Source organism: Cupressus sempervirens, chromosome 11 (genome assembly GCF_028749045.1).
Source record: "Cupressus sempervirens isolate cs-2001-9-10 chromosome 11, ASM2874904v1, whole genome shotgun sequence".
Classification (NCBI taxonomy): domain Eukaryota; kingdom Viridiplantae; phylum Streptophyta; class Pinopsida; order Cupressales; family Cupressaceae; genus Cupressus; species Cupressus sempervirens.
In genome coordinates, this window is record NC_143128.1 from 606,421,643 (window position 1) to 606,443,593 (window position 21,951).

At 30.9% G+C, this 21,951-nt stretch overlaps 1 protein-coding gene across 1 annotated transcript; it reads right to left on the reverse strand.

Annotated features, from left to right (window-relative positions):
• Window positions 1-1,750: 1,750 nt before the first annotated feature.
• LOC149531144 (uncharacterized) lies at window positions 1,751-2,602 on the reverse strand. Its single transcript, XM_089809392.1, has 2 exons — window positions 2,242-2,602; window positions 1,751-2,147 (listed from the first exon to the last, which is right to left on the reverse strand). The coding sequence occupies exons 1-2, from the start codon at window positions 2,495-2,497 to the stop codon at window positions 1,945-1,947; spliced, it is 459 nt and encodes a 152-aa protein (XP_089665518.1). The 5' UTR covers window positions 2,498-2,602; the 3' UTR covers window positions 1,751-1,944.
• Between the last annotated feature and the right edge of the window lie 19,349 nt (window positions 2,603-21,951).

Sequence of the window (21,951 nt, forward strand, 5' to 3'; positions counted from 1 at the left end):
CTATTTCAATAGTAATAAGGAGTTTAAGATGTACAAATTAGTTCAACTCAATCTAAATACATATGAAATCTTGGTCCAATTATTTGAATTTTCCTTCCAAGAGAGTTTTCCTAAAATCTAATGGTAGACTAAAAAACAACATGAGTTTTCTATTCATTCCCTTTGGCAAAAATGAGGAGGGTTAAGTATTCACTATTATAAGCATAAATATAATAAATCATGTCCAATCCATCCATAAGGAGAACCCAAAATGACACCTAATTGAGATTTTTCTCATAAAAGATAGAAGAATACAAAAATAAAATCTAGTATATATTCTAACAATATTTTAAAAAAAAATTTATATCAAAGTATATTTTTTTTTTATCAGTATGGTTAATATATTAAAAAAGATTCATTACATCATATGAGCCCTATTATGGGCATTTCAGTAAACCATCCCAAGGCCTATAGACAGTGAGTAACAACCCTACACACAAAGAACAAAAAGATCTAGAACACTTCGAAAACTACAAAACACCAAACCGCCACACAACTTGAATAAGGAGGATCAGTTCACTTCAACCAGTTAGTCCTTTCCTCATGAGTAAAGTTAGGGATGGAATGTTTTGATGCCCCAATAGAATGATCATTGTGATGTCCACTGGACATACACCATATCTCCTCTGATAAGAAACCCCCAGATTTGCTTCACAGGGAGAATGTAAATAATTGTTAATCCACAACACAATCTGCCCAAAAGAAACACCACCCTCACCACCTGCCACTGAACAACCTCGCTATCACAAGCCACACCCAATGCCTTACCATTATTAGCATTTTGATGCTCAGCCTAAAATACTATTTTCTCAAAAAAAAGACCCTATTGATAATGGAAGCCAAACCCCATTCTGGGCTTATTAGGTAGGTTCGATGCACTCTTCATGTAAGGATGAGCCTTGAGGGAGAAATGCACTCTTAGGTTTGGTAGAAAGAGTGCTTGAGACACAGTCTTTTCTTGAGATAGAAGATGAAAAAAAATTGATAGCTTAGGAGATAGCGATTGTAGATGGAGAGTTCTATAATGGTACATTTATATCATGTATTATGACTGACCTCCATTTCTCCTTTTACTATTGGTGTATTTAATACTCGATGAGTTTGGTTGCATCTCTTGGTATAATTGATGTTTATAAGTATGTTTATGTATTCAATCATATAGTCGACTCCTTTTAAGTTTCTTTAATAAAATCATTGTTAATGTATATTTCTTAGTGTTGTCAACAACTTGGTTGAATCATTATACTAATCATTATCATTACAAATCGATGGAAAATTTAGGCTTACTTATACTTTTTATGAAATTGACTTTCACTTTTATGTGAGATATTTTTTCAGTTTTTTGCCTCCTTTCATATGTGGCATTCATGTAGTGAATACACTCCTTACAACATTAAATATTATAGTAACCATCTTTCGGTTTGTACAATATATAAAAATGATATGCCACAAAATTTTTGTTAAAGAATACATAACAAATTTACATATTGAAGATGGACATTTAGTATTTAGATTTATCACAATTTTGAATATTATGTATTTTACAATAGTAGTGATCTACAACATGTACATTATGTGTTTGCTCATCTCACACACATCTATAGTGAAAGTACAATAGAATGCAAAAAGAAATATCTATGCGTTCATAAACTATTAAGAAATTAGAAAGGAAAGATTAATATAAATTATTAAAACTAGAATGGGCCATAAGTTGATGAATAAAACAGATGCCATCTTATATTTTATTTATTTAGATATACGTCATATATATAGTAAGGAAGAAATATGACACGACATGACATATAAGAGTTGGTATACATGGGAGTGAAGATATAAGAGGTTGAAGGACTGTAGAAGGAAGAGCAAGCACAGAGAGGGAAAAGATGGCAAGTTGTCTATCTTTTCTTAGCAGTCGCAGCCCAAGTCCTCCTTAATCTTGAGGATCAACTTGTCTAGCTCGGCCAGGCGTGCTGCATCGTTAGCGAAAAGGTACAGGACGAAGTGCACAACTTCGGTGATCTTATCATCAACAGTCAATAAAAGAGCAGCTTCTCTGCCTTGAGCACTCAAATCCACTCCTGCGTACATGGCTGGATTGAACGAACCATCTGCACATATATTTGTAAGTTCACCTCTCAGCTTTGAGCATATTAATGGATATGAAGCAGAGAGAAGAGAGAATATAATATGAAAGTTGTTTACCTGAGGGCCTTGATGCGGTTGTTTTGAGAAGCAGCATCTGGCCCATGGTGGTGATGCTCCTGTAGCCTTGTTGAATTTCATAGTTATACCCAGACCCCGTCACCCATCCATCCAAGAGGCGGAGAATACTCCACTTCTCGAGGATCCCTTGGCTTTTGATCTCTTGAAGATTGCGCTTCACTTCCTCAACACTCGCCAAACGCCACTCTCCTGATACCAACAGGTTTGCATCCCTCGACGCCCTCTGGAATTCCATGCCTTTCAACACACTTTTCACCAATCAATTAACTCACTGATATTATCAGGTTTACCTTTCCCCTTGTATTTGCTGGAAGGGAATTTATAGACGTGATCACCCTGCCTTTCACAGCATTTCTGCTCTAAGGGGATTTCACGTGGCCTAATTATCTGAATTACGTACGCTTGTTTTCATTCAAATGTGACAGTGCCAACTGCATGCACTCGAAAAGCGAAATAAAAAAGAAGAAACTTCACATTTCATACATCAAATGTGACAGTGCCAACTGCATCCACGCAAAAAAAGATGAAGGTACACACTGCGCGAGTAAGATGAGACAGAACATGATGAAGGTACACACTGTGCATCTAAGATGAGACAGAAGAATATGGTCAGTCCAAAAACGTGCACTGATATAACGTGGTCCTCATTTATAATATCATTTTCAAAACATATATCTTGTAATCAGCCTGCCTTTTCCTTCCCGTTGTGTACATGGAATCTCATAGAGATATGAGCCATATCACACAAATATTGCACTTCTTTAGTTTCACGTTAACCCTAATTACTGGAAGGGAATTTCACTTCCCTAATCAGGTACATTTGTTTCCATTCAAATGCGGCGTGCATCCTATCTTATCGTTGTAGTGTACCATTCCCGAAGAAAACAGATACATCAATATACTATATTCGTTCGAATTTATAATACCATTGTCAAAACTCGTATCGAAAGATGAATTTAGGCATCTTTATGTAAATTTAGCATTTTGAGACAAGTCTATCCAAAATATGTAAACCTTTAAATTTTTGTCCAAATCAACTATGTTCAGTTTTTCCTTTTCACCATCATCTTTCGATATATCATCTACAATCTCCAATCTTAAAATAGTTGCTGCTTTCATCTCAGATGGATGTAAATCACAAAGATGAAGGTACTCACTATATTCAAGTGGAGATGGAGCAATATTGCGAAATTAAAAACATGGTGGTCCATTATCCACATTGTCTACATAGAAAATTAAACTAACAAACGTATATTTGACTTGGTACCCACTTACAATATCACTCCAAAAATATGAATTAATATAATGTACTCCTCACTTCTGCTATCATTTTCAAAGCATACATTAAAATCTAAGAAATGATGTAATGATGTAAATTTTAAATATCTCTAAGAGTGGGTTCTATAAATTGTAAATGAAATGGTAGACATTTGAATAGGTAAAATGTGAAAATTCTTGATGTGAGAACTAGTGGCCAATATAGGAAGAACCCAAGTCCTAGAGATAGCTTTTGTATAGAGCTTCCTTAGAAAATGCTTGCACTATTTCTTGTCCAAAATTAAAGGACCATGCAATGCTAGGGAAGTATAACATACCATAACAATATTACTAACAAAGAATTCAAATCTAATGTTATAATCTAACATTATTACAAATGAAACCATAGACATAAATAGCAATAACATAGATACAAACTCGCCAATGACAAAAAAATGCTTACAAACAAGCATACAACCATACCTAATCTTTGGAAAACAAAAAAAAAAAATTACATGCTAACCAATGGTTAAGAGGTTTATAATAGACTCCTAAACCAAATCCTATATTATTAATTATTACTAGAACATTTAGTTCCATTCAAAACACAACCATTAGAAAAACCCAAAGTGACATCTTGATGCAGGAGCCGTACTTCATCAAGTGGTATCAGAGCTGTACTTCATCAAGTTGTATCAGAGCAGGAGTTCCTGAGTGTACAAGCAGATCGCTAAAGTGTGAGGCAGTTTGTACCAGGACCTTGGTTGGGCAAAGTTTATCAGAGCTTGTGGATTGCAAATCCGTTGTCCTAGACTTGTGATGTGGTTCCTGATTGTTCGTGCAAGGTGGCAGGTTGCGAACTAACTTGCAAACAATTCAAGGTTGTCACAAGGAGCGTAGGAAGGATTTGTTGCAGAGGGTTTACGAAGATCTTGGGAGATGGCTCCAAGAGGATTGGACCCTAAGATGATTGTGAAAATCCATGATATAGTGGAGAGGAATTTTTCTAAGATGATTTCTCGGTTGGATGATAGATTGGTTGATCAAGTTGAGGAGGTTCGTGAGAGAAGATGGCATCGCAAGGTTGAGGTGGAAGAGGTTGGTTTTGTTGATCAAATTGTGGAGTCTGATACAGAACCTGCAGAGCAACTAGAGGTTGTTGCTGAGGATATTTCTAACCTTGCTAATGTTGCGATGGAGGTTGGTTTTCATGATCAATTGGTTGAATCTGACATGGAGATTATGGAGCACTTGGAGGTGGATGATCCAATTGTTGGAGGTGAGTTATGTATTGCAGAGCATCTTGTTGTGAGCAATGAGGTTGTTGATGTTGTGAGTGTGGAATGTGTTGATGGAGATCTACATGTTGATGCTGATGTAGAGCTTGTTATTGCTAGTGTGGATTCACTAGTTACTGATGTGGATGAGAGTTTTCTATTGAAGCATTATGTTCAGTTTGTTCCTGGGAATGAGCATGTTGATTGGATGGTTGAGATTCTGGTGTTTGATAGAGTGATGTAGATGTGGAAGATTTGTATGGTGGTTTTCTTGTCTCTGTTGAGGTGGAAACCTTTGGTGAAGATGAAGATGGTGGTAGATATTTATTTTGGCATCAAAGTGTGGGACACACTTTTCTATTTACCGAGGGAGTCTAATGCAGGAGCATCTTGCATGGAAAAAAAAAAAAATTGAAAAAAAAAATTGGAAAAAAAAAAAAAAAATTGTGGAGGAGAGAGAAAGTGACAAAAATTAGAGGAGAAATAATAAAAAAAATAAAAAAGGGAAAAAGGAGAAAAGAAAGGAAAAGGTGATTTCTATTTTCGAGGTGCATAGGTGGCATAATAGAAAAAAATAAAAAAATAAATGGTTGTCATTCCATTTATCGAGGTGAGTGGGTAGAATTCTAGAAAGTTATGAATATTGTAGAAAGTTTTGGAAGTTGTAGAAGGTTGTGGAAGTTGTAGAAGGTTGTGGAGGAATTCTAGAAGGTTGTGGATAAGTCATGCATGGGGTGGTAAGTGCCTATTTAAGCAAGGCATATGAGGATTTCTAAATCAAGCTCAAGGGGAAGCTCAAAGAGAAGCTCAAGGGGAAGCTTGAGGAGTAGAAGCTCAACGAGAAGCTTGAGAAGTAGAAGCTTGAGGAGTAGAAGCGTGAGAAGTAGAAGTTTGAGAAGTAGAAGCTAGAAGGTGTGAAGACTTTTATTTAGGATTTCTCTTATGTTGAAGAAGTCATATCATCTTGTGGGTGTTGTAAGGATTTTTCAAGTATAATAAAATTATTTGTGAAGCATTTTTTTTTTCTTGGTCTCTATATTGTTGCATTCTTGGTTGTGAGTTATTAGAGTGGTGTGGCCCTCTATCACATCTAATTGAAGGTGATTCTTGTACTAGGAAATTCGATCTAATATAGATTCTTATAATAACAGAATCAATTTTTTTATTGTAATATGTTAGTAAGTCTAAAACCAAAAATTGTGAGGTTCATTATAAGAAAGATAGCGACAATAATCAAAATCATTTGCACCACTGGTAAGAAAAACTAAGACTCTAGTTTTAGTCCCTAAAATAGTGATCCTTTAGGTGCCCAATTTTAAGGACCAATAAAAGTATCAACTTTATATCTTGATTAGAAGACCTCTAAATATGCAATTTACTAGAACCTAGATTTTTTTTTTAAAATATGAGCATTTAAAAATATATATATATATATATATATATATATATATAAACATTTCAGTTTGATGTCACTAGACATTGTAGATCATAGGGATTGATATTAAATTTTTAATTAAATCAATAAAAGCCTAGTTATATTACATAGTGTATACATTTAGGGAGGAAAGTAAAAGAATAGATAAAAAATTACAATTTTTATCTAACATACATTTATTCACACTATATGTATATTTATGATTAGAATGAGTATTTTAAGTTAATTTCATAAGCATCATACCAATGGAGTGAAATGTAATCCCTCAAGGGTAGAACCTAAGGTGTTATCCTATGAAAGTTTGAAAAGAGTTTTATTTTTACTAGATCTTAGTTATATTTAGTAGCTATGCATCATTCATTTTTGTGCACTCATGGATCCATTTTCATTAAAAAATTTCTTAAATATAAATAAGATAACATAAATGATGTTCAATTCATAAAATAGTCATCAAGACAATCAAGACAATCATAGTAGCAACACTGCCCATAAAAAGTACAAGAAATTTGTTCATTTTTATTGACATTTGGAAAGGAGGTATGCAATAAATTCTTTGTACAATTTTGTGGTTGAATCAATAGTGGGTTTCGAGAAAATAAAGTCACAAACTTTAAGAAAAATAAACCTCTCAAAAACCATCAAGTTCTTGAGCATAAGGATTATACATATAAGATGATGAAATTATTGCCTATATAGTGAATTTAAAACTGTATTTCTATATTTTTCTTGAGATACATATTAAAGACCCTACAAAGAGTAAGAATCCACTTTTTTACGAGAAGACTTCCACCACCAGTCGACATATACAATATGACTAAATACTTTTTCAAAGAAGTGAATATTCTAGATATATGTGGCCAAATAATAGAGATATGTGAAAACCTAGAAGAAAATAAAATATTAAAGAGCTCAAAATGCCAAGTACATAGAGGACTAAAATAATTTTTCTTATTTTTACAAAAGAGACAAAATATGGGTACATTCTAAATGATCCATGACCTACATTAGGGAAACTCTACAACAAGCAATCCAAGAAATCACAATGAAAACCTTAAAAGCCTAGCATGGTAGTGCCATGAGATGAATAGGATTTGAAAAAATATAATGATGGCCAAGGGTATGTTTAAGGTTTTTAAACTAATATGTCCTCACACGAAGGATTTTTTCCATTTTCATTTTTATCTATATTTATTTCAATAACTATTTCTAAAGAAAATGATATTATTAATAATCTAAAAAAGTAAAATAATAAAAAAAAAGTATTAAAATGAAATTAATAAAATACTTGTTTATATATATTTATTATTATATTTCTAAATGGATTTAGTTGGATATTAAAAAAGGATTGTGTGTCTTGTGGAGAAGAATGGGAAGTTTAATTAACTTCATGAGTAGTTATATGAAAGTTTAGAGTCTTTTTTAGATTATAAATTAGTTGAGTGGTGCATTTAGTCCACTTAACTATATTTCCGCTTACTTTCATCCTCTTTCATGCATAGTTTTATTCAAACTTGGCCCAAGGAGATCATTTTGCAAATGTAACGAGAAGTAATATGGATTTTGATTAAAGCTTAGTTTCAATTTTAGTTCTACCTTTTTATGGACTCAAGCCTTTTTTTTAAAGCCTTGGAATTACAATTTTTCTCTAGTTCTTTCTTTCTTTATTATTTTTCTATTGGAAGAGATAGGCAATTTTATATGGAGCTCATTTAATTTTGGTTTTCTAGAAATAATATTTCCTTTATTTTTTAATGAAAATCAAAGTTTTCAATCTCTATTTTTTTGCAAGGATGATAAATATTTGGATAAAAAGATAAAAATTTGTAAAAAGGAAATCAAAATGCTAAATCAAAATGCTAAATCAAAATTACTAGTTTGACATGTTTCATGTGCCACCAAATATTTCTATTCTTGTCATGAACTTTCACTCAATATGCATTTTTTACCTAATGTTGAATATGGTTAAGTTGAAGGGGATGTGGCTTCAGATTAAAATATAGTTTATGATTCTAACAAGAAATAATTCTTTAAAAAATAATATTTTTATTTTTGAAAATGATACAAAAAATGAGATACAAAGGAAGAAGACTAGGAAAACATTGGCAAGGTCTAAGAGTGTTGGAAATATGGCTAGGTAGGATGAGTTAGGGTTTTTATTTATGACAAAATATATCTTAGGACAAGATGGAATATTTGTTGAAGATTCTACAATAAAAAAATAGAAAATTGTATAACAAGGAATGTCAAGGAAAGAATCAAATGAGATTAAAGGTATAGCCTTGGAGATGAAGGCTAGTGGATAGTGTAACATATTGGAAGCTACTCCTATTGCCATAGCAGAATCTACTTCACAGATACCTATTGTTCTTTATGCCATAGTTACTCAAGTATAACCTAATGTTGTCCAACCCTTGAAAAAGCAGATAAAGAGGAAGTATAGATTGTTGAAGAGAAATCATCTACTCCTCAAAGCTAAATGAAAGTCAAAGAGAGACTGACCAAGGTGAAACAAGAAGTTGGGTCACCTAGTAAGAAAAGGACCAAGCAACTATCTAGTGCCCCTAGAAAGAGGAGAAAGACATTAAAAATTGTTTGATCTGATGAGTTTGATAAATATGGTGAAGAAGACATACCTAATTAACAAGTAGTTAGCAAAGAAAGGATAGGTACAAGAAAGAAGACTTGGAAGGGCAAGGTAGAGAACTTTAACATGCAAATCATAAATGATAATAATTTCATTTAGTTGAATTTTTTTATAGCATATTTAGTAATATGGATGGAATCTAGTTATAAAATGTTGTAGTAAGGAATATGATTCTTAACAATAAAAGATTTAAAAATGTTCAAAGACACATTATATATAATTTGTAAAATAGATCGACTAACAAAAGAAGTAGAGTTATTTGTGACGATAAGAAAATAAAAGAAAATAATGATCAATAAACTTTGTGAAATTAATAATGATGAAGACTTGCAAGATATATTGAAGGTAATTGATCCCTTGCCAAGGAATAAAAGAAGATAGATTCTTTTGATGGAAGCAAAATATGAAGAATTAGAAAAAGAAATAGAAGAAGCTATTGTAAAATATATGAATTTTGTACCAAAGGAAGTGAATTTAAAGCCAAGGAGAGTAATCCCTATATCTATTTAATAGAGTACTCCAATAGTAGCAATAGTGGAATCTAAAGACACACAAATGGAAAATCTATGTTCAAAGATATCCATTGGAAAAGATATGATGCAAATTTCCACTAGAAGTATGACAATAAACATTGCAAAAATATCCTTTCAAGGATCTTGGGCTAAACATTGTTGGCAATATGAAAAATTACTCTAGTTTAGATGAGGAGGAAGAGATGAGAAATATTGAGGCCAAAGAGAAGAGGAAGAAAGAAACTAAAAAGAAAGAAGAAGAATGAAATAAGAGACGTAGAAAAGAAGATGAAAATAAATAGAAAGAAGAAGAGGAAGAAAATAAGAAAGAAAAAGAGGATAAACAGAAGAAGAAGAGGAGAAGAAAGGGAAAGAACAAGAAGAAAAGAGAAGGAAGATACAAAAGATACAAAATGAAGAAAGGTAGAAGAAGACAACAAGAAGACAAGAAGAAGAAGGAAGAAGAAGATGTGAAGAGGAAGAAGACAGGAGAAGAGAAGAAGAGAGAAGGAGAAGGAGGAGGAGGAGGAGGAGGAGGAGGAGGAGGAGAAGGAGGAGGGGGTGAGGGGAGGGAGTGAGGGAGAGGGATAAAAAGAAGAAGAAGATGATGATGAGAAGATGAAGAAAGAAGAAGAAGAAATGAAAAAGAATGAAGAAGAAGAGGAAAAGATGAAGAAGGTTGAAGAAATCAAAAGGTAGGAAGATGAGAAGAAGAAAGAGGATGAGGAATAGAGGAAGAAGGAAGTAGAGAAGGATGACCAGCCAAGTGCACTAACCACATCTCTTAACCTTGTTGTACTTACTAGTTCAAACGCTGATGATTAATCTAAACTGATATCATCCCTTAGAAAGATAATCAACAAAAACAAATAGGTAAATAGTTTGCAGTAGACTCACTTGGAAGTCACTGAAAATTTTTAAGGAGTGATGACGATAAAATCACTTGATCATAACCTTGAGGATAAAGTAAAAGCTCTAATTCAAGAATTTAATGTTGAACTCACAAGTTTCTAAGAGGTTGCAACAACACAAGTTCCAGCCAAGTATGATGCACAAATGTTTGACACTATCTTTAAGAACATCAAAAATGAGTTATTGACTTTTAATTATTGCATTACGTCATTAAGGAAGTGTGAGCTTAAAGGAGAACCTCTATGTGAAAAGTGATCGATGTCTTATAGCTTTACAAAAGATATTGATAGTGAGCTTATGGCCAAATTCACAAAAGTCGAAGCATTGGCAAGTCAGCTTAGTCAACCTACTGTGCATATCAAAACAATAAAGCATGGATTAGCAAGCTCATGATGAGTGATTCTCATTGAAGGTAAGAAATCAAAGATAACCAATAAGTTTTCACTTCTAAGGGAACACTTATCTATGAAGTTGAGCACAACAAAGATTCAATTGGAGGAATGTCTATCAGTTAAGACATCTTTTGAAAACTTTGTGTAGTTAGATCTGAATGCAGTAGAGATAACATCTTATAGTTTTTGTTCCCTATTAAGCATTTTAGAAGGATTCAAGGACTCATAGGAGAAGAATATGAAGATTCTTGCAATCATTTTTTGTGATTGCATATCTCGTTTGTCATCCTAAGAAGAGTTACATAGGAAATCATTGTAAATGGAGAGATAAAGAATGATGGAAATATGATATGTAATGATCCAAATATGAAATGATTTTTTTAGACATGAATAAAATTTTGGAGTTTTGAAAGCCAATTTTTGAGAAGATTCATTTTTTTTAAATTATTATTTTGAATAACATTTTGCAACTTGGTCAATTTTCCCATATGTTTCCATCAATGCTAAAGGAGGATATTTTTGGCAATATGGCTAGGTAAGATGAGTTATGGTTGTCATTTATGGAAACATATATTTTAGGATGTAATGAAAAAATATACTACTGAAGTTAAGGGAAGGTATATCAATGTGTTAGGATTACATACCTAAGTGTGCACATCAGTACAAATAGTACATACAAAGTTATAGGCTAAATACCACTAAAGGTAGTGTACACATTATAACATAGTACAATAGGAAAAGAGGTATAAAGTGTTAAGGAATTATTTTGGTCATGAAATAAATACTTATGTTTGTAGGGAGGACATCCTAGATTTTAAATCTAAGGCAGTGTAATGTGTGTTTCCATTAAGCTAACTACACAAGAATTTTGTGAAAGGAAATTGTATAAGTAAAGAGTTACTTTATCCACAGTATTATGAAGTGTGATATGTGGTATATCTAAGAATGTCAAGTATATATGATGTATATTTGAACTATGTATATACCATTAAAATTTATATGAGAGATCTATGATGTGAATTTGGATGTCAGATTAAGCTATGAGAGGTATGGTAGTCAGCGATAAAAAGGTTTTTGTATCTATCTATTTTATATAAAGGCACTATATTTTATAATTACATGTTAGAGTATTAGACTCTTCCTACATATAGTTGTAATTGTAACACCAACTCCTAATAGGGTTGAGGCTTTTAACATAGCCTAGTCCTCTAACAAGGGCTAAGACACTATATGTAATTCATAGGCTCCTAACAAGGTCAGTATCCTTAACATGATTCTTTAATTTAGTGGATCATTTTTTGGGTACCATCCTCACCGAGGTTTTCACTTGGTCAAGGTTTCTCTAGTTAACAAATAATGGTGTCATGAGTTTTCTTTGTGTATGGTTATATTTATTATTTATCATTATTGTTTTATATTGTTATGCATGTTGCAAAATAAATTATAATTATAATTTAATATCTAGTTGTGGGAACAAATTTGTAGAATACTAATTTTAAAACCTCCCTCTCAATATTATCTATTTCTAACATAGTTATGAAGTGTTGTTACTTTTTGAAAGGATTATAACTATGAAGTGTTATGACTTTACAAAAGATTTGTATTATGAAAGATTGTGACTCTTGAAAAAAGAAGCACAAAAGTATATTTTATCCTTTACTTACAATTAGAAATGGAATAATTTTAGAAAATAAATATAGAATTGAGATAATTTAGAAGGAATAATACATTTGAGGATAGAGTATTCATAAAACCACATGGACCAAGAAAAGAGGAAGGTAAGAAAGTCATGTTTATGGATTATATTTTTTTAATTATATTTATAAATTTATTTATATTAATGAGTCATACTTCTGGATAATTTACACATATACATATGTATATGTAAAGATAAAATTTTAAATGAATAACACACATGACTCTATTGTTAATTGTTTAAGATCAAGAGAGTCCCTTATTAGGGAATAGAGTTCTGTTAATATGCTTAGTAGATTAAGATCAAGAGAGTCCCTTTGGGAAGAGAGTGGTCTTAATATGGTTATAAGGCCAAAATATGTCATAGATGTTAATATATTCATGTGTGTGTGTGTTTATGTGTGTGTCAAGGGCCCTAGATAAAGAATGTTTCTTTTAGGAAGGACCTTACAGGGATCATTGCATAGAAGGTAGAGAAATAACTAGGGATATAAGGATCCTCAAAAGGGTTAGTAATCCTAATATGGAGACATCTTTAAGGTTGGGTTAGGATAGAGGGTAAAATAGTGAAATATAATTTATTATTGTCAAAATTCTAACATTTTTTTCTAGGTATTCTTATATTTCACAATAATAAAGGGAAGAGGAAAGTAATATGGAGAAAATAAGGAAGTGACTTTCTTAAAAGGTATCAATGATATTGATAGTTTATGAACCTTCTAAAGGACCATAAGGAATATGAATTAGAATAATTAGAACTTTCACAATAATAAAATATATTTTACTCTTCTAACCTCTATCCTAACCCAACCTTAAAGACATCTTGACATCGAGATCAATAACCCTCTTGAGGATCCTTAGATCCTTGGTTACTTCTTGATGCATTATGAAGTGCTCCATATAAGGTAGATGGTTTAAATGGGGATTTACAACATGTATAGTATGTGTGTCTATCTCATTTATAGCAAGAGTAGATTACAAATTTTGAAATCAAAGTATTCACAAATTCTAATTCCAACTAAGTTCCTGGAAAAAAAAAAGACCAAGGCGTATTTATTGGTGGGAATTTAACTGGAATGGGAATTGAGAATTTTTTAATTCATTTTTAGTTTGCTATTTGGTGCACCAACTCAAAATTAATTTTTAATTCTTAATTTGGTGCACCAAATAGCAGTTGTGAATTAGAATTTGTATTCTCATTTTGACCCCAAAATAAAAATATGTCAATCCCCTCCCTCAAAATACTTGTTATTAGAGTTTTTAAATTCCAATTCTCATTTTGAATTTTTCTTATTGTATAAAATTTTCAAATTTGTTGATAATATTTTCACATTAGACTCTATCCATCACACCATGCTAGCAGCTTAGAGCTTGAATCAACATTTTACAAATCTTCGTAGGTCCAATTATGGAATGCACATATCCATAAATCATTCCATCATGGCCATAATGGGAAATGCTTTTATAAAATGGTGCCAAACACTACAATTGCAAGCCCATTATGATGCCAGATTGATTTCTTCTATGAACTACAATGGTAGACCCATTTTTTTCAACTAGATACTCCTCAATGCATTCTTAGAAAATACATACCCAACTTTCAACTTATATTTCCTTTCAATTGGCATTTTTGGAAATGCCTACAATGTTCTAGGTCGATATTAGGATTACTTGTTACTTTTATATATATTTATCACTCATTGTTTGTCGAAATATTGTTTGAATTTATTTTAAAAAGAATGATTGTATAGATATTGTTGTTTGTTGATGCTTAGCCCTTGTATATGGTATATGTAAATTCTTTTTATTTTTTAATTGAAAGTCCATTGAATACAAAAATATGTTGGAAAGATAAAATTGTCAACACAATTAATTAATATTTTATCAAGTGAAGGAGAAAATGTATTATATTTTCATTTCAAATAGTCAAATTGGTTTTCTTTATTTTAATGAGAAATTAGTAATTTCTATATTGTTCTTTTTATTTAATTACCAAACCTAAAGAAGCAAGTTCTCTACTCTATCAAATTTGCAAGGTTTGTAAAATCAAATGGGGTGTGGAATAACAAATCATATTCCTATTTGTTTTCCTATTCTTATGTCATTCTCTATTCTTATTTCTGATTCCTAATTCCAATTCCTAGTCTTATTCCATACATGCAAAAATTTAAATGTGGCAATTTCTTTTATTCTATTAGGAAATTGTTTTCCATTAAGACAATATGCTACTTGAATTCACATAAGTTTCAAAGGGACTTTGTAAAGATGCCCTGAATAAGATTTTCATGCTAATATTCATAATAAATAATCTAACATATTACTTCTTGTATCGTAAAGAATATCATTTAAAAAATTTATTTTGTGCTTTTACAAAACATGTTCTCCATGTTTCATAAAAAGGATTATGCCTATAGTTTATAGTGAGGGTTTTCTCAAATTGTACTTCATCCTACATACATTGCTTGAAATATATAAATAAAAAATAACTCTTAATATTCCTTTTTATTAGTGTTGAATAGAAACAAATAAAAATAAATAAATTTCTATTGACAAAGAATTTAGGAGTTTTCCTTTAATGTTTGTAAATGTGTGAATATCCTAAAATGGGTTTAATTTTAGTTAATATAAGTAAACTCTAGGTCTATTTATAGAGTAAAATAAAAGAAATTATGCCTGATGAGCAAAGTATACTCTATCTCAATTTCCTAGATTAAAGGATGTTCACTATTTCAATAATTAATCAAAACCTTAGTTGAAAGGACTGAGCCTAGGAGGTTGCATGACATTAGGGTTTGTAATCCTCTAGTTCCATATTAAGTGTGATGGTAACGAATATTTGGTGATGCAAGACAAGAACTATCGAGGTCTTCCATGTATTTCTTTGCATTCTGTATGCAATAATTAAATACAAATAACAATCAACATATTGAAGTTTTAGTAAGCATTAGAAATAATAATTTTAGGAATTTACACCACTCAATTTTAGATTTCATGTCACTTTATTACCTTTACTTAACATATCATATCCATGAACATTGAAGAATTCAAAAAAAGTACATTGGACTTCAACTTAGTCATATCTTATGTTTAAAATTTAAAACTTCTTTATTTATACAATTTATCTTAGTTGGAACATGTCATAAAAGGAAAACCTATGCATTTACATTGCTTAAGCTCTGAATAATAATTGAAATTTTGTGTTCAATATTTTTGTATTATAATGGAGTTGAAGCATTTGTTAGCCTATTTCTAAGCTAGTTTCTAAACTTCTACTACACAACATTTTTTCTACAAATCATTCTTTATGAGTTCCAATACAAAGTGTGGAATCATGTATACTAATACTAATTTTGTAGAATGGCTTAGAGAAATGTGTTCAATTGGATTGTGGTGTCTATTGAATGTTCCCATGAAACTAGCAACTAATTTATGTGAAGAAATTAAATTCATATTTCCTATTAAATCCTAAAAGGATGATATTCAATTTTTTTGAATAACATTTTTATAGGCTATTGTGCAAAAATAATATGGCATAGTTTAAGATTGTTTCTTGTATGAATTTCATGTTGAAGTTTGTGAATACACTATTATTTTCAATTGAACACATTGTACTTTTGGCTCATTCATCACATGCATGTTCTTTTCATTCTTCGAATGGCATAAATGGTTATTAGAGGATTGTGCACCTATTTTAGATTTTATCTATTATTTTTCACTAACCAAATTTTATTAACATTTAGACATATTTTATAATATTTCTTAAATATTGAGTGTTAAAATTGTGCCAAAACTTAATATTAGTTATTTATTAGTCTATGAAGACATTTTAAAGGGATAAAACTTGAAAATTGGTTTCATGGTGGTGCCATAGTGATTAATTGTAAGTGTATAACTTGTGCAATATTTAATATTTTTTCACTAAGATAAATAGATATTGTGTCCTTTCATGTTAGCATATAGATCTCAAGATGTTTAAAGTTTTTTCACTGAACTAAATAGATAATGTGTCCTTTCATATTAGGGTGTATCTCTTGCAATGTTTAATGTTGTTTCACTTAGCTAAATAGATAATGTTTAATTTATTTTATTATAGTTCTTGTGATAGAGCCTTTCTTCCTAGGAAAAGACCAATTTCTTCCCCCAGGGCTTCAATATTTCATTACTTTTATTGAATCAACAAATCTATTTATAGATCTATAACTTTCGTGGATATAAGGTAAACAAATAGGAAATTATGGTAGTTAATATTTTATAAAAGAGGATAAAATAGTTGAAGTATTCTTGAATATCATATACTCTCAAGACAAGAATTAATTTTATTTATTTATTTCTTATCATTAACCTTTTGTAATGGTTTTTAATTATTGTCCCTTCTACTTGATCTATCTTAACCATATAGTTTTACTACCTATCTAGATTGAGATATGTCATTTTGGTAATGTTTCTAAATATATTATAAATTATAAATTTTAGTTTTATGTAATCTCATCTAATAGACCCTTACTAAAAGTAATGATTCCTTGATATTTTTTATTTCTATTTATTTTATATGCATAGTCAAATATTTAAAAATTTCTCCATGAATGTTTGGAGAATTGTAAATTATTTTTTTAATAAAGTAGATTATCTTATAAAGATCTTCATTTAAGAAATAAAAAATTGTTGACAAAGTTTCTTTATAACAGAAAGAGTTCTTGTGTACATTACAAAAAATTAGAATTTTTTACCAAATTACTAGTTAAATACTCTATGTTTTAATATAGAGATCAGAAAAATAAAAATATTCTATGGCTAATTTTAACCATCTATTTTGTTATCCTTCCTAAAGACTAAGGGAAGTCAAATATAAAGTTTAGAAAAATTAAGAGACCGTTAAGTATTTTGTTTAAAACACTTCCCTTTGGTTTTGCATTACTCATAGTCATTTCATTTTGACATGTAAATTTTGATTTTGAGGAAGGTATACAACCCTTGATTTATTACTTTCATGTTGGCACACAAATATGTTTAGTTAGATTCTTCTAAGAGAATTTATAATTGAACTATAGAAATATGAATAAAATATTTTTTAAGCTTTCCTCCTTCTAGTAGTTATTTTGTTAAGAAATTTGGTTATTTAATGAAAGTATTCATAATGTAATCACTCTTATTTGATAACATTAAGTATGGAATGACTTTGAATGTGGGAAATCAAGGAATTATAGGAAGCTTTTTACTTTCTTTGCAACTATCTACCTGCATAAATATCAATTTGAAATAATTTGACTAAAAACATGTTGGTTATGTAATGACTCTCTACCACATTTGTGATTTGTTTAACATTAGGTATATAATCTTCATACTTAATTTTATGGCTACACCTTACGAACCATTTGCTCAAGTAGTTTTTGATTGCTAGGCTTAATAGGCAGGTTCAATGTACTCTTCATGTCAGAATGAGCCTCGAGGGAGAAAAGTAGTCTTAAGTTGGGTAGAAAGAGTGCTTGAGACATCGTCTCTTATCGAGATAGAAGTTGAAAGAATGTTTGATAGCTTAGGAGATAAGTATTTGGAGATGGAGAGTTAGATAATGGTGCATTTATATCATGTATTATGGCTGGCCTCCATTTGTCCTTGTATAATTTTTGTGTTTAACACTTGATGAGTATGGTTGCATCTTTTGGTATAATTGATGTTTATAAGTATGTTTATGTATTCAATCGTATAGTCAAAACCTTTTGACCTTTTTTAATAAAATCATTGTTCATGTACATTTCTTATTGTTGTCAACAAAATGTTTAAATCATTATTAATGTTGATAGGGATTCTGCAACGGAAAAATGAGCGAAGTGGGATGGTGTGAATGTGGTAATGTTTCCTTTTATTCTTCTATTTTAAATTTGACAGCCATCTACATGTCAAGAGTTTAAATCTTATTATAAATTTAAAATACTTTTAATAAAAATTTAATAAATACCACATAAAAATATTCATTTAAATTATAATATTTTTAGATATAAATCATCCTTTTTTTAACAAGTTAAAATAAAACGCTTAAGCTAGTAGAATACTAAATAAATAGAAATAATGGAAATATAAATAATTTTAGAGGTAGTAAATTATAATTATAATTATTTTTTAGTCGATATCTATTGACATTTCTTTAGATAGATTTATTTAAGATATCTATACTAGTACTTATCATTATCATTATGAATGGATGGGAAATTTAGACTTACTTATACTTTTTATGCAATTGACTTTCAATTCTATGTGTGAGATTTATAGTATTTTGGCTCCTTTCTTATATGGCATTCATGTAGTGAGTACACTCCTTACAACATGAAATATTATAGTAATCATCTTTTGGTTTGTATAATATAAAAATGACATGCCACAACATTTTTGTTAAAGAATGCATAACAATTTTATATATCGAAGGTGGACAATTAGGATCTAGATTTATCAAAATTTTGTATTTTATATATTTTACAACAATAGTGATCTAAAACATGCACATTATATTTGTCCGCATCTCACACATTTACAACGAGAATAGAAAAGATTGGAAAAAGAGCGAGGCTAGAATAGATTGGAAAAAGAAATATCTATGCGTTCTTAAAAAACTAAGAAATTGGAAATGAAAGGTTAATAATCATTATTAAATCTACAATGGGCAATAAGTTGATGAAAAAAGTAGATGCCATCTTATGTTTTATTTATTTAGATATAGATCATAGATATAGTAAGGAAGAAATATGACATGGCGTGCCATATACGAGTTGGTATACATGGGCATGAAGATATAAGAGGTTGAAGCTCTATAGAAGGAAGAGCGAGCATAGAGAGGGAAAAGACGAAAAATTGTATATCTTTTCTTAGCAGTCGTAGCCCAAGTTCTCCTTAATCTTGAGGATCAACTTGTCTAGCTTGGTTAGGCATGCTACAACATTGGAAATAAGGTAGAGGACCAACTGCATAGCTTTTGTGATTTTATCATTAACAATCAATAAGAGAGCAGGTTCTCTGCCTTGAGCACTTAGCTCGACTCCATTGCACATGGCTAGATTGAACGAGCCATCTGCACATATATTTGGAAGTTCACCTCTCAACTTTGAGTATCTTAATGGAGATGAAGTAGAGAGAAGAGAGAATATAATATGAAATTTGTTTACCTAAGGGCTTTGATGTGGTTGTTTTGAGAAGCAACACCTCATTCATGTTGGTGATTCTCTTGTAGCCTTTTTCAATTTCATAGTTATACCCAGACCCCATCACCCATCCATCCAAGATGTGGAGAATACTCCACCTCTCGAGGATTCCTTATCTTTTTATCTCTTCAATATTTCTCTTCACTTCCTCCACACTTGCCAAACACCACTCTCCTAATACTAATAGGTTTTCATCCCTCAATGCCCTCTAGAATTCCATGCCTTTCAACACACCTTTCATAAGTCAATTAACTCACTAATATTATCAGGTTTGGCTTTCCCCTTGTATTTGCTAGAAGGGAATTTATAGATCTGATCACCCTACCTTTCACAACATTTTTGTTGTAAGGGGATTTCAAGTGGCCTAATTATCTGAATTGTGTACCCTATCTTTTCTGTATACCAAATAAATTTGTTGATGCTATAGAAAATATTTAGAGAAACTTTCTTTGGATGGGGACTATAAAGAAGAATAGATTTCATTTGGTCAAATGGGAAGAAGTCTATAAACTAAAGAATTGTGGTAGGTTGGGGCTAAGATCTATAAGGCTGATTAATATAGCTCCTTTTTCTAAGCAATTATATAGATTTTCTTACTCAGATAAAGAATCTAGAGTAGTATTCTTAAAGACAAATATCTTTCAAATTTCAATAATTTGCATTCTTTCTTAGATTTTGAAGAGAAAATTAATGGTGCATCCATTTGGAATGGTATTCCAAAGAGTAGAAATCAAGTGAAAATTGGTAGTGGTTGGGTTCTTAGTAATGGTCTAAAGATCAATTTTGGGATGATTAATGGTTAATGGAGAAATCAATGAGATTTTTTCATAACCTTTATATTCATCAAAATACTCAAGTATTTTTAGTTTTGGGAAGAAAGTGGCCAATTACTGGAGGAATGATACTTGGATGAACCTGAGTGTCATTAGTCAGGATTTGAATTTGATATCAAACTAATATTAATTAAGGGTTTATGAGAGAGAATGTGGAGGATGGGTTTATCTCAAAACTTATACAAGATGGAAACTATAGTGTGAACTCAGGCAATAAAGAAACTTTTTAAAATGAGAGAAAACCATTTTGGGATAAGGCTTGGGTCATAGACCTCACTGCAAAAATCAATACTTTTTACTACTTATTTCTTTAGAATAAACTTTTGAATATTGATGATATGATTAGAAACAGAATGATTATTCCTAATAGATGTTACCCATGTGAACAAGAGACAAAAGGTAATAATCATCTTTTGTTGATTTGTCAATACATGGAGGAAATTTGGAACTTGATCCTTGCTAAAATGAATCTATCCTAGATTTTTCAAAACTCCATTCAAGGTTTTTTTGAGCAATGGAGAAGCCTTATGAACAACTCTAATTTTCAAAATCTCTAGAATTTCATAGCCCCCCATATCATCTCTCATACCTGGAAAGAGGGAAACAATTTTATCTTCATGGATAAGCGTAGGAAACATAAATATAATGTGGAAAGAATTATTTATTTCATTAATGAAAAATTTCAAATTTCTAATGAGCTAAGAAATAATTGTAACGTGAGCAATAAGGAATGCCTTGAGAGCTGGGAGATTTCTAAGTTCAATAAAGACTCAAAAAAATTAGGGAAGATGTCGTCTGGACTTTTCATCCCCATGATTTGATAAATGCTAACTTTAATGGTCCTGCTAAAGGGAACCCATGTATTTTTGGCTACGATGGTATTTTAAGAAATGATTTTGTAAGTTATCTATGTATCATTGCTACACCTTTAGGAACTCAAACTAGTCATTGTGTGGAAGTAATGAAAGCTATCACTATTATCAGTATGGCTAGGGAAACTTGTAGCAAATGGGTTTGGCTTGTTGGATATTCAAAAAATATAGTTAATTATATAAATGGGTGGCATAATCTTAGAATTACGATTATTCATATTATTGACAAAATTAAAATTGAAATCCAAACTTTTAAAGAAATTTCTCATGAATATAGAGAATCAAATAAAGTTGTTGACAAACTAGCTAATTTGGCCATGAGGAGCAATGACAATATAAATTAGAAAGCAGTGAAAAGATGGAGCATGAGCTCATTAATATCATCAATCATGATATATTAAACTCCTAAGCAGGGGGCATTATTAATTAGACTCAAGGAAAATTTTAATATTTTTTGTAACACTTGTATGCTATTCATGAGGAACAACACTAGCCTTTGGGATTACATGGGGTTTAAGATTTATTGAAACTATAAGGAATATTGTAAAAGGAAATAGGATATTAGGCAAATTCTAGCATTTCAATGGCTTAGATCTCACAAAACGAAGAAGACCTTGGAAATTGATCTAAATTTTCTTGAGCCAGAAGAATATTAGTGGAAGGAGCATAA